General features: G+C 33.7%; 1 protein-coding gene across 2 annotated transcripts in view; it reads right to left on the bottom strand.

Annotated features, from left to right (window-relative positions):
* Positions 1-8,204: 8,204 nt before the first annotated feature.
* LOC121992358 (replication protein A 32 kDa subunit B-like) overlaps positions 8,205-14,409 on the bottom strand; it is a 29,006-nt gene continuing 22,801 nt past the window's right edge. For both annotated transcript variants that reach the window (XM_042546674.1, XM_042546673.1), the window contains exons 7-11: positions 9,294-9,372; positions 9,084-9,158; positions 8,907-8,986; positions 8,554-8,622; positions 8,205-8,487 (exon numbers count right to left, since the gene is read on the bottom strand). In XM_042546674.1, coding sequence (XP_042402608.1) covers positions 8,403-8,487; positions 8,554-8,622; positions 8,907-8,986; positions 9,084-9,158; positions 9,294-9,372 — 388 coding nt within the window. In that variant the 3' untranslated portion in view covers positions 8,205-8,402. The remainder of the gene's footprint in view (positions 8,488-8,553; positions 8,623-8,906; positions 8,987-9,083; positions 9,159-9,293; positions 9,373-14,409) is intronic.

Here is a 14,409-nt window from a genome sequence, read left to right as displayed (position 1 = left end):
ATGTATTCCGTAATTCGATCCAAATGAAAAGTTATGATCTCTCGAAGTTATAACTTGTAGTTGTAGCAACTACAATTTCATAGCTACTACAACGTGTTATTAATCTTCTAAAGATCAACAACACAAAGAGTTTTTGGTCTTCTGAAGATCATCAACACATTATTCCTGACTTAATGATGTGATCAAACTGCAAGTGTATGGTCAGATTGTCAAGTAATAAGGATAGAATCCGCAGGGACTGGTGACTGAATACCAGCTTACTAAACCTATTTAATTGTCAAGACCTAATAAGAGATGTACTATGTCACAAACACATAAATCAATAGTTAAAGTGAGAAGAGAAAAGATAGCTAGCTCAATCATGATAACAATTCAAAAATCCAATTATAAATTCAGAGAACTAGAAAAATAGGAGAAGAGGTTTTGGATTGATCGAAGAATCCTCTTCCTAGATGCTCTTAGTCTTCCCCATTCTACCAGATGGCTTGGATTCTCCGTGGATCTCCTCCACAAGCCTCCTTGGAACCCTCAGACGGTCTCCAGATCGAATCCCCAATCTAAATGGAGAGATCTCCTTAAATGGTGGTTGGAGTGGTAGTCGAACATGGATCGTGCCCGGCGGCATGGGCATCCGTGTCGGGTGTTGTTCCTATAGAGTGCGGCCGAGCACTGGCCTTTCCACAGGGCATGGGCGTCCATACTCGTTGCTGGTTGTTGAGGACGGCCCGTGCTGCTAAGCACGAACACTTTGGATCAGAAGTCGAACTGGGCACGGGTCGTGCGCTAGGCACGACCGCCCATGTTCTATGCTGGAAGTTGAGTACAGGCCATGCCACAAAGCATCCACGCCATCTCTGAACAAGTTCGATATGATATATTGTGCGTCCCGTGGTTTAATCTCAGTCAAAAGTTATGATCTTTGAAGATCATCAGTAAAATCAGTAACACAATACATTGTGTTGCCAATTTATTGCTGATCTTCAAAAGATCATAACTTTTGACTGAGATTAAACCATGGGATGCATAATATATTAAATCAAAACTCATTCAGAGATATTTGATTTAATAAATTGTTCGTCTTGTAATTCAATCTCAGTCAAAAGTTATAGTCTTTCAAAGTTTAAGTCAGCAACAACGTTGTGGTTGGTCTTTTGAAGATCAACAATACGTTGTTGCTAACTTAAACTCTGAGAGACTATAAATTTTGACTGAGATTGAATCACAAGACACATAATTTATCAAATTAAAGATCTCTAAATGAGCTTCGATTTGTTATATTGTGCGTCCCGTGATTTAAAACCAATCAAAAGTATGACCTTTTAAAGATCAGCAACACAAGGTATTGTGTTGCTGATTTTTCAGTAATATAAAATTAGCAATAATGTATTACTGACTTAAATTTTAGAGACTATAACTTTTAACTTTAGATTAAACCATGAGACGTATAAAATATCAAATCAAAGATCTCTAAACGATCTTCAATTTGATATATTGTGCGTCCTGTGATTCAATCCCAATTAAAAGTTATAGTCTCTTAAAGTTTAGGGCAACAATATAGTATTGCTGATTTTTGAAAATCAGTGTTGTGTTGCTGATTTTAGAAAATTTAGAATACAATCTTATTGATTTTAAAAAATTGGTAACAACATGTTGTTGACTCAAATTTTAAGAAACCATAACTTTTGATTTCTAGAAATCAACAAAAAAAAGAGACTGATTTTCAGAAACCAACAACACAAGTGTTGCTAATTTTCATAAATCAGCAACACCATATTACTGCTGATTTTCAGAAATCAATAACACGGTGTTTTTGATTTTCTGTGTTGCTGATTTCCGAAAACTTTATCTTTATAACCCTTTTATGTTTATTATATTCTATATCTTACATTAAAAATGTATATAATATTTGAAGATAATCTAGTCTGTGATTTAACTTTTCAATTAATAATCTTCAGCATTCTCTGTGAGCTCCTTAAGATAAACAAACAAATTGTTTGAAAGCTAATACAACCAATTTTATTTCGATAAATAGATAAAAAGACAGAACATTCATTACTGATCTCAAACATAGATCAACATCAATGATAAAATTAAACAATATAAGTAAGATGACTATTGCACAAGCATAAAACCTTGTAACAAAGAAAATAAGTTTCTAGGAGCAATTAGGGACTCAATGTTTCCTTGAAAAGGTAACTATTTAGGTGGATGAGCTCTACAACTAATAGGAAAAATCATCTCATGCCTTGTTCGAGCCAACTCTCCTTGGGTGAAGCCGCAAAACATCTCACAAAAGGGTTAGAACTAACCATGAGGTCAATCCAGGTAGTTGAGATCTTAGAATCGAAAGGTGTCTCACCACCAAGAAGACTTTGTTGAGACGCACTGCTTAGGTCTTTAACTAAGACTTAATATTTATTTTGCAATGAACTCAAAGCATAATAACAATGGAATAATTTTAAAGAAAAAACAATTAATAGATAATAATAAGTTACAAAACACAGAACTTAAGAAGCTCAAACAGGAGCTCCCACCAAGACAACACTTTCTTCTCTCGTCCCAATCTCCACGTGTTCTTCACACCCTTCTTCCTCGAGCTTCTTAATTCTCATTTTCATGGTACCCACTACTTCTTCACCCTCCCCATCTTCATGTATCTTTTCGATAATTTTCGACACTTTAGCACCACCAAGCTCGCTCTTTTGGCTACCAAGATGCAATCTTTTCTCCTCCTCTGGCTCATCGAACCCATAACCATCCAAATCAATACCCCCCTCCGAAAAACTGATGCCCTTTCCCTTCGTATCTGGATCAACCCAACTAGGGGTTTTCAAATCGTTCGTCACTACCTCAACCGTCTCCTCATCGTGGTCATTTCCATCAAAGGAGACTCCTTTACGACGCTCCTTGTGTAAATTTAACATCAAGTTGTCGAGCACGATGAATCCGTCTTCGGAGTTGTGCTTCTATGAGGGTTTCCAATCATCCTCACCAGCGTCGGGGGCCATCAAGATCTCCCAATCGCAAAACTCAAGATGACCTTCCATGACGGGCGTGGCACTTAAGAGTAGAAAAACGAGAAGACAAAGAGGGAGAAGATCGAGAGAAGAGAACGAGGGCAATATGGTATTGTGGTGTTGATTTTTGAATGAACAGTAATAAAGGAGGAAGGAGGAAAGAGGGTAAAATGAAAAATGAACTTAGTGAGACTATGTTGTTTTGACAATTCCAAAACCAAATACTGAAATGGGGAAAACGCAAAATCATCTATGTGTTTTGGTAAATTATCGATATTTTTCCCCCTTCCTTCAAACTCTTCTTCCAATTCTCCAAATTTAAAAATAAATAAGCGAAAGGGAGAGTAAATGACAAAGTATAACATTCTACTTCTTTTCCTTATTCTTTCTTCACAACATTAATTTGTCAATGTCAATCATAATATCTGATGATAAAAAGTTAAAAATTTTGTTACACCTCATACCTCCTTATCCTAGTCAACTATATAGCTTCTATATTATTATACTTTATCTGTTACTATATCATCATTTATATTTAAATAAATTTTATCTTATTTTATTATTACTAAGTTTTATTTTATCTTCCTTTTTTTTATTTGATATGCACATTTTGAAGGATCGAAAAGATACGATAGAGAGGGTGGGTGAATATCGTTTGTTTTAAAAACCTTTTATTTTATCAAAGTAAGCAGTGGAATAGAAAAAAAAATAATGTAAGTGACTCGTTTGGTTATTTGGTTCGGAGCCTATGTCGATTCCTACTCCAAGACCCGCGATTAGAACTGTCAGATGGGCCGACCCATGGCGGGGTGGGTCGGCTCGTGGCGGGTCAACCATTTGGCGGGGTGGGACGGGCCAATCCATCAACTTGGCAGGTTGGGAAATCTCTAACCCAACCCAATCGAAGGTGGGTTGCTAGTTAGGCGGGACAACCCGTGGGCTCATAATTTTTTTTTTAAAAAAAAAAAACCTTTCATATCTTCAACGTTTTACTTCGAAAAGATTTTATCAATCAAATATATCCCGAAATAGATATTTTAAATATAAATGGATACAAACGGGTACACATATTTGATGAAAAATATTATTTTTATTTCAAAATTATAACAAAGAAAGATAATAAATTTATATAAAGCTTAGTTTATATGTGTTTCTCAACCCATGGGCCAACCCAAGCCCGTCGCGAGTCAATCCACGCGAGTCGCAGGCCTAGACGGGTCAGCCCGTGACAGACTTGGGTTGATAAAATTCCAACCTGACCCACATAAATTGTTTGACAGGACGGGTCAACCCGACAGGTCAACCTAAATTGATAGCTCTACCCGTGATTCTTGATCGCACCGTTGGGTAATTCACTATAATTCTTCTTCCTAAAACCTTCAGAAAAAAGCAATTCGTATAATGAAAAGAATGATAGTAACACACTACTATCTTCTTATAAATAATGTAAACTGAAATGTAAAGTATACCGACAAATAGTAAAAGATGAAGCTCATCGACACTTCTTGGCCTAACAGCTTGCACGTGTAGTTTGAGGCGCAGGATAGTAGAAGCACGAGTAGAGGATTACACAGAAGAAGTTATATACTCGATGCTGATCTCGAGGTCCTTTTATAACCTCTTTTGGCCGACCGAAAAAGGGTTCGATTGACTGATCCTTTCGGTTGACCGATCACCTTATGAGTCGATAGAACACACTCACTTCCTTCTTTGCTGAGATCGGATCTTCGCACGATTAATGTGCATTTATTGATCGGTCAACTAATCCCTGGGTTCGGTCAACCGAACCTCCTGATTCCAAGTTTGCCGAGATTCGATCTTCCAGCTTGTTCTCCAAAATAGGTTCGATGGACTGATAGATGGGTTCCGTCGACCAATCCTCATGCATACCAAACTTGTTCTGCTCGACATGAACTTTGTGCTTAGTCAGCTATGTTCGATCAACCGATCCCTAGGTTCGGTCGACAGATTCTTCTGGTTTCTACAAAATAGAGTTAGTTCTTCAAGTATAAAAATACTCTTGTAAAACAAAGTTAGCCCAACATAATAATGTATGAATAGGAATAGACAGTAAAACCTGTCTTGATCTCAATTTGGAAACCTCCCGATTTCTTTAGTTGGATCAGTGACCTAGGATTTGTCCCTTCCGGGTACAAGACCTCCTCGTCATTCCATCCAGTTGATTACCTCAACTTACCTGCCAAATAGTTGGTCCTTCAAACCTGTTTGGACTTTTTCTGCTCAGTGTCTGATCGTCTGATCCACTAAGACTTTTCCTGCAATACTAAATTAGCCAACAACAATAATAGTAATGCAAAATAATATAGTAAAACTAAACTTAGATTTACCAAGATTCGTTGGTCTGATCGACCATGCACATTCGACCGGAAGCCTTTCAGTCAACCTTGCTTGGAGTTCACTCCTCCAAGACTTTTCATTACCTATGGTTACCTCCCCCTAGGGTTTTCTCCACCTGGCTTCACTCACCAAGATCTAGGGTTACCTCCCCCTAGGATTTTCACCACATGGCTTCACTCACTAAGATCTAGGGTTACCTTCCCTTAGGATTTTCACCACTTGACTTCATTCACTAGCCCACCAGGGATTCGATATCGAATCCCCTAGACTTACCAAATTCTATCTGTTTTCCACGATCTGTCGAGATTTTCCTTGCCTAGCCACGACGAGGACTTTTCTTGCCTAACCGCAGTTAGGACTTCTCTTACCTAATCATAGTTAGGATTAGTCACTCGGAAGACTTCTTACCCTTCCCTTGCTAGCCATCTAGTCAATCTTGATCTGACTAGACTCCATTAAATATATTGTCAAAATACCAAAATCTTGGAGTCGATTGCAACAACACATTTATCATAGTTTCATATCTGAATCATTGATTATCGTCTAAGTACATAGTTGTTTCATCTTAAACATATCTCTCAAAATTTAAACCTCAATAGATGCAATCTCGATTTTCTTTCTAATATTTTTATTTCTTATTTTGTCCATCCTTGTATGTTCGTGCATTCACCTTAGCATCCTCATCTCTACAACTCTCATTTTTTTATGTACTCGACTCATAGTCCAACATTCAACTCCATATAATAGGTTTACCATCGTTTTGTAAAATTTTCCTTCAGGTCGTAGAAATACTTTACAATCATAAAGAATACCTAACATTTTTTTTTATTTCAATCATCACATTTTATTCTATATAAGACATCTCTCTCAATCTCTCTATCCTTTTACAAAAATGATCTTAAATACTTAAACCTCTCAATTACAGACAATTGTCATCTCATATCTTAACAATTGTCTTATTACATTTAATATTGCTAAACTTAAATTATATATATTATGTCTTTACTCTATTAAGCCTAAAGTCTTTCACTTTTAGCGTTCCTCACCGAGATTCAAGTTTAGCATTTACTCTTTCACGTGTCTTATCTATCAAAATAATATTATCTACAAATAACATGTATCATGGCAACTATATGTTGAATGTGTTTAGTAAGTTCATCCATAATTAGTATAAAAAAATAATGATTTAGAGTTGATCATTGATGAAACCTTATCTTTATGTGAAAACGCTTCGGTTGATCCGCTTGAAGTCTTTGCTCTTGTCACCACATTCTCATATATATCCTTAATTAGTTCAATATATATTATGATAACAACTTTCTTATCTGGAATTCTCTAAATATCATGTGTAAGTCTTGCTTCTATTCTCCATATTTTTCAAATTAGTTGTGAGTAGATATATAACTTCAATTGTCGATTTTTCAAACATAAATCCAAATTAATTTGTAGTAACCATGATTTTTTTCTTAATCTTTTTTCTATTACTATTTCTTAAAATTTCATACATAACTCAGTAATCTAATATTATATAGTTTACACAATTTTGTACGTCTTTTCTATTCTTATATAAGAGAAGTAGAGTACTTATTCTTCATTAATTAGGTATAGTTTTCAATATCAGGTTGAATAACTTTGTAAATCATTCAATATCTTGTTTCTCAAAACACTTTCATACCTCTATCAAAATATCATATGATCAACTATTTTTTTCGTTTTATATCTCATTTAAAGTTTTCTCTACTTCTGAAATTTAAATTCTACGGTAAAAATTTAAATTTCTATACTCATTTAACCTACTTAAATAACCTAAGTTAAGTTAATCATCTAAACATTTATTAAAAAATTAATAAAAATATCTCTTCTATCACTTTTTATTTCCTCATTGTTTACTAATATCATATAACATTCATCTTTAATACATATTATTTGAATAAGATCTCTTATCTTCTTCTCTCGCTTTAGTTATTATATAAATATCGTTTTCCCTTTTTTTATATCTAATTTTTGATATAAATGTTTAAAATTTTTATTTGTAAAAAAATACAAGTTTATAAATACAAAGTCATCCTTATTTGTTCCTCCTACCAAATCATTATTCAAATAAAAGTATTTATGTAACATAAGATCACTCGCTCATTCCAAACGTCCCGACCTCACAATAAAATAAAAGGAATAAATCATAATGGCCAAACAGCCTCTCTAAGTATGAGAGATTTTATTCTCTAAGATATTATTCCCTTAGAAATTCAATCCCTACTCTCACGTGATAATCTACTATCCAAATATCAATTCAATACCCATGAGAGTAAATAAAAATAAAATTATTTTACTATACCCGTGAGAGTAAATAAAAATAAAATTGTTTAGGGCTTATCAATGATAGATAAATTAGGTTGGATGTAGATGAAATGATGAAAATGATTCAATTATCTTTTTACCTTTTTTTATAGACTTTGCTATCCTTTCATATCCCTACAAATACGACAATAAATACAACATATTTACAAAGATTTTTCCTCTAGATGAAACTTATAATTAAAGAATACTAAACTTCTAGATCACCCGCAACAAGTACTTTCTTATTTATCTTAATGACCGATAAAATTTTTTCATAAAACTGGACCAGTCATCTCAAGTTCGACGTTATCCCACTTGATTAATTATTTTTTTTCTTATTTCCCCCAGTTAATAGCATCCAAAAGGAGATGCTTACCTCCTCCCCTATTCTCAAATTTAGCGTTCTCTCCTTTTTCTTTAAAGCAGACAATAAGTGAGACATTTCAGAAACTTCAATGGAATTATTAGACAAACTAATAATAACGATCCAGGTTCAAGCAAAATAAATCAGATTCGCCAATTTCCTTGAAAACCATGTAAACGCTAGTTACATAATGTCGAACAAAAGTCCATAATTAAAAAAAAAATAGTTAAATAAGACGAGTAGAAACGGGGAAACAAAAAAGGGGACTAAAATGCTATAGCTTGAGAGGGCAATCCCATAATTTTCTAGAAGGTCACTTGAAATGGTCAACCATTGCATGCGGATTTGTAGTGGTTTTCATCAACTGTCGAATAGATATTGCCTATGTCAACATGATATTCAATAGCTTCCCTGTAGAAAGAAAGAAAAATTAAGGAAGATATATAGATAGATAAATCAATAAGCGAAGAGAGAGACTTGATCTTCGCCACGGGTAGCCCTAGGCGATGGATTATTTCATCCACATGAAGTCCATGTTCACGTGCTCTGAAGACAATAATTCAAGACGGTGATAGCTTAGTCAATCGTAGTTGGCAGCCAAAAAGAAAACAAAACAAAACAAAAAAGAAAGATTAACAGGAAGCACTATCAAGATCAGTAAAAGTGTAGAAAAGGAAGCAGGCAAACAGAACGAGAGATGAACCAAAAAAAATAGTGTCAGCAACCTTTGCGTTCATGAAAACAGTATAAAAGTATTAAACGGTACAAAAGAACAAAAACACAGATCTCATTTGATTAGAGAAGAAACTAAATCAAGATGCACTACTTACAGGCTAGCTGGTTCCTGAAAAACATCTAAGACCAACTTCAGCACATTGTTCGAACCACTGCTACCTGAATGCGTGGGGAACTGTAAGGAAAAGAAAAGAACGCAACTTATGAAAATAGCAATTAAAGCATCTGCCAACACAAATGGCATGAATAAATAAGCATTATGGCATCTTTACCTGATTTGCAGTAGGCATTTGGTAACCCTTAGCATCATTCCTAAAGGGAGCTGCTGTTCCCACAGCCACATTAGGCTGAAACGAAACAAAATGTTGTTGAAGATCATACCATCATTGAAAAAACAGAGGTTTTAGCAGGACTAAAACATGATGGCGTGCTAGAATAGCTATGCACATTGTAGCCAAAAAAACACTTTGAATGTCAATTACCTTCACTCGAATGTTATCCAGATGGACATGTATGCACTCGAGGAAATGAAGGGTGATGTGATTGAAATCAGTAACAGGTCTGGCAGGAGAGGAGATGAACCACCAATTAGATGTTTGTTTAATTAGAGCACTAATAACTGATACGAACCAGCTCCTGAATCATTCGGAGGCTGTCGTTGGATAAAAGAACCATTTAGCTTTTGAATAAGAGAACACAAAATAAATTCCAACCTCTATATTTTAGCTAAGTTAGCCTGAGAGGTACAAATGCAGAAATTAAGAACAGACCGAAAGAACATCAAGATCAAATTCTTTTTATAATACTTAAAACCAATGAAATGCATAAGCCCCTTGTTCCAACTTACAAGAAAATCATTAAGAAACAAGAAAAGGCAAATGTTTTCCAATTAGCAACTAAATTCAGTGGCATTCTTTTCAGCATTCATCTATCCTTAGTTTTGTGTATAGATAAAACCATCTAGTCACTTACATATTGAAAAAAAAAAGTACCAAAGGTCACAGTAGATTAAGAACAGACCGAAAGAACATCAAGATCAAATTCTTTTTATAATACTTAAAACCAATGAAATGCATAAGCCCCTTGTGTACCCCATCTTATTTTCAAGACTTTAGATGTGGCGGAAGATGAAAAGATTGTCAAATAAACTGAGTCAGCAAAGCATTGACATGGCCTATGAGCATGTTCTATGCTCAGAAGCATTGTATGTATATCACTAAATCATATGTTAAATACATGAATCCTAAGAATGTGGTTAAGACCTGAATCTTATGCTCCCATTCGTCACATTCTCATGAATATGATTTGGATTTATAACATTCTGAAATATATTTATAAAATGAGTCTAATTAACCATTGACTATTTGATTGCTCAAAATTAAATCAACAAGCCATTGCAGTTCTACTGCTAGAATGAGTTGAATAATATCATGCTGACTATTTGATTGCTCAAAATTAAATCAACAAGCCATTGTAGTTCTACTGCTAGAATGAGTTGAATAATATCATGCTGACTATTTGATTGCTCAAAATTAAATCAACAAGCCATTGTAGTTCTACTACTAGCATGAGTTGAATATTATCATACAAAGTAATTAGAACTAGAGAGACTAAGGTTCTAAAATTCACTAGGCGCTAATCGGGCGCCAGACCAGCACCTAGCGCCTAGGCAAGGACTAGGCGCTGCTAGGTGGATTCTATGGTATCAATGTAAATTACATAATAAATCACATACTCTAATACAATAATATCAAATTAAAAATGAGTTCAAAATTACACAACCAAATATCACATATTTATTCTACTTCTCCAAAATTTTCAACAACTTGTTTTTCATCAGACACAAACTCAATATAATTATTGTGATTCTCCTCTTTTTCTTCGGATGCAAAATCATACTAAGTTCTCTCACTCTAGAGCTTCTTTGGTTTGTAGATTTTCATTTGCTCTACTTGCTTCATTAACCATTTGTCATGTGAGCCCGGAACCTAGTTCAAATTCATCATCTTCCCCACTATCCACAATCCAACCTTGTGCATTTGAAGCATCTTTTGCAAGAAACATATCGACATTCCTTTCTTTTTCTCCTTTTTATTTGTTCAACAATCTAACATTAAATTGGACAAATATTAGATTGTTAAACCTATTGAAATCCAACCTATTTCTCTTCTTTGTATGAATTTTAAAAAAAAAAGAGTAAATATTATAGTCAGTAACATGAAATTAATACTGTATTTTAATTAAAGACTTAAAGTTTAAAACTTATTCTTTCGAATGTACTCCAATTTCTTTCACACCCAGATGAACTTATAGTTAATGAAAGTATCCTCAACGTCACTCTTAGCAAGTTGGGTATGTGAGCACCGTATGTACTCCACCATGCACATGGATCAAATGTATCATCGTTTTTTTTCACATAATTTTATTGCCAATGTTTTTCCAAATAACCCAATCTTATCTCTGTATTTTGTAAATTCCTTGTTAATAATTGTATCTTGTAGATCTAACTCATTGACATGCAAAATTTCTATGCATTCAAAAATTCCCATCACGACCTCCTAATAAAAAGCAATGGAACTATCTTTATAGTAAAAATAGGGATTCAATAAAAATGTAATGGTATACAATGATGTATCAAGTCTATCCTTCATTTTTTACTAATAATCACTATGATAGACTGATAATTTGATTCCACGTTGTTCAAAGCCACCTTGATATCTTCTTTAGCTTGAAGAAGCTCCCCATATAGAAACCTCATGGATGACTTTCTATCTCCATCTACAAATTGAAGAACTCTTAGCAAATATTCTTTGTCCCGTCATTCTAAAAACTCATCCTCATTACAGTAGAGTAAATCAATTTCCCTTTGTTTGTTTTTGACCATTTACATTTCTCCCACGTATCACTTGTAAGCATGACCCTTAAACTAGATTTTTTTTCAATCAAACTTTGTAATGTAAGGAAATTTGATGCAAACCTGGTAATTCCTGGTCGGACTACGTCTCTCTTCTTCGTGAAACTTCTCACCAATAACAAAGTCTTATGGTGAGCATAAATGAAAATGGTAAAAGACTTGGCTTGCTCAATAACCTTTTTATATCGTGAAAGTTTGCCAATACTTTCAAGCATGAGATTAACGGTATGAGTTATACATAAATTCCAAAAGATCCCAGGTCGCTTTTCTCTCATCAATTTAGCTACTGCCATATTATTGGTGGCATTGTTTGTTACAATCTAAACAAATGTTCTGAGCTCCTACTTGTTCAACACACTTGTCAACATATTCAAAAATAAACTCAGTTGTATGCGCCTCATCTGAAGACTCCTTAGACTAAAAATGCAATACCCTGCTTGCAATTAACACAAATTTAAGATGTTTTTTTTTCTATCACTCCATGCATCTTTCATGATCGAGTACTTATTCTTTGCTCATTCTTCATGTTTCTTCAGCAGTTGCTTTGTTCTTTCAACTTCATCTTTCAACGGTGGCTCCCTAAGCTGATATTAAGTTGGAGGCTTGAATCTGGGTTGAAATTAACCCACTGCCTCCATTAGTTGCTTAAAGTTATCATTATCAACAGCATTGAATGAGATTCCATTTTCATAATCCAATGTCCCAACATATTGTTGAACTTGTTGAGTTCTCTCTTTGAAAAGAGTCTCATTTGTATTTTTTTGGCAAGGCAATTTACTCCCAATGGAACCTACATTTTTCTGAAGCAATTAGTGGCACATATCTATCCCTTCAATTTCAGGACCTTCTTTATCTAGAAAAATAATCACCTCTGCTCTACAATTTTGTTCTTCCATTATTTTATTTTTCTCTTTATTCCTCCCTTCTAAAATAACCTGTTTGCACTTATTTTTTTCTTCTTGAGATGTTTTTCGACAACCAGATACATTTCCAAATATTTCCTATATACTCCTTGATCCTATACACTCCCCCAATATCGTTTTTTCACACAAATTGTATTTAATTTTGTCGGAGTTCTTAGAATCAATCAACATTTCATAATTCATCCAATGTCATTTGACTTTCTCCTAAGAATTCCATATTCGAGTTGAGTGACGGATGTTGTCGAAGATGGATTGCTTACCATTATAATTGTGATAACCTGAAAAGTGATTTAAGAATAAATTTAGGATATAAATCACTTAATATATATGCTCATCTAAAGTGATTTGAATTGTTTAGCCAATCTAGCAATTTGGTCGAAACTACTACTAGATGATCTTGTGGTACTGAAACAGTATAAATGAGAGCATGGAATGACACTAAACTCCAAGGACAACATACGACTCATTAGTCTCATTTATAAAATTTAGTCAATATTACTTAGAGAACCTAAAGTAGTCAAAATTAGAAAATAAAGTAACAACAAAGTGTTCGTTTGCAAAATTTGACAAATTTAGACAGACTACTAGATGTACCTAAATAACTCATACAAAAAAGGCACAATAGGAATTTGGAAAGTACACAAAACACAACTATTAGCTTATTTTGGAGCAAATTTAGATTCATACAGTAATTTTGTTAAACACTACTACATGATGGTCTAGTGCTCTAATACCAGAAGAGAGAACAATATCAATTTAATTACTCTATCAAATTATATATTAAGGTCATCAACAAAGGGAGAAATTGAAAATGACATTTAAACAAAAGAAAAACATGTTTCTAAATAAATGACAACAAGCATAAGCATGAATACATAAAATCGAGCAAAAAAAAAATGAAATCACAAATACATGGAGAAAAATAATAGTGTTGGGCCAAGGCTATTGTTTTCAAAATATTGTTTCCAAAATACATGGAGAAAAATAATAGGGAATTACATAGCTACAACAATATAAATCAGTAAATTATTTTCAAAATATAAATGTAATTTATATAAATTAATAAAATTTATTAGAATCCTCTTGCAAAAAGCAGGGTAAGACTATGTACATGGATTCTTCCCAGGACCTCGCATAGCGGGAGCATCATGCACTAGGCTGCCCTTTTTTTTTTTTAGAATATTTGTCGTTGCGCCAAGGTCCCCTTCTTATAAAATATCAGAATATAAATTAATTAATAATATTTATTAGACTTTTAAATTTTAAATATAATATTATTAGAATATAAATAAATTAATAAAATTTATAAAAATCTTTTATTTTTAAATATATTTTTTATATAGTTTATTGGGATAAGTTAATTAGGGTGTATAAAATCTTATTAGAATTATCTTATTTAAGTGAGGAGTTGTTGAATTCAATAAATAATAAAAAAATTAAAAAAATACGGTGCTAAACGCTCGTGGGACGCATCCGACGACGGCAAACGTCATTCCCGAACGCGTCTAGGGCCGCCAGAAGCTTCCGGCGGCACCAGACACTTCACTAGAATTTATATATTTTCTTTCTATTAATACTATGCTTGAAGCATATATCCAACCCTACTAATCTATGTTGAGTAGTTAAACTTTTTCTAGAGATGACCTTACAATCTTTACAAATTTTTATATCTCTCTTCCTAATCATAAGAAAGTCAATTCGTGATTTTTTATTTTCACTTTTGAATATGATAAATGTTCTTCTCTTTTCTTAAAAAATATA

Source organism: Zingiber officinale, chromosome 6B, assembly GCF_018446385.1.
Source record: "Zingiber officinale cultivar Zhangliang chromosome 6B, Zo_v1.1, whole genome shotgun sequence".
Taxonomy (NCBI): domain Eukaryota; kingdom Viridiplantae; phylum Streptophyta; class Magnoliopsida; order Zingiberales; family Zingiberaceae; genus Zingiber; species Zingiber officinale.
Note: the sequence above shows the minus strand (reverse complement) of the source record. Positions and strands in the feature narration are given on the sequence as shown.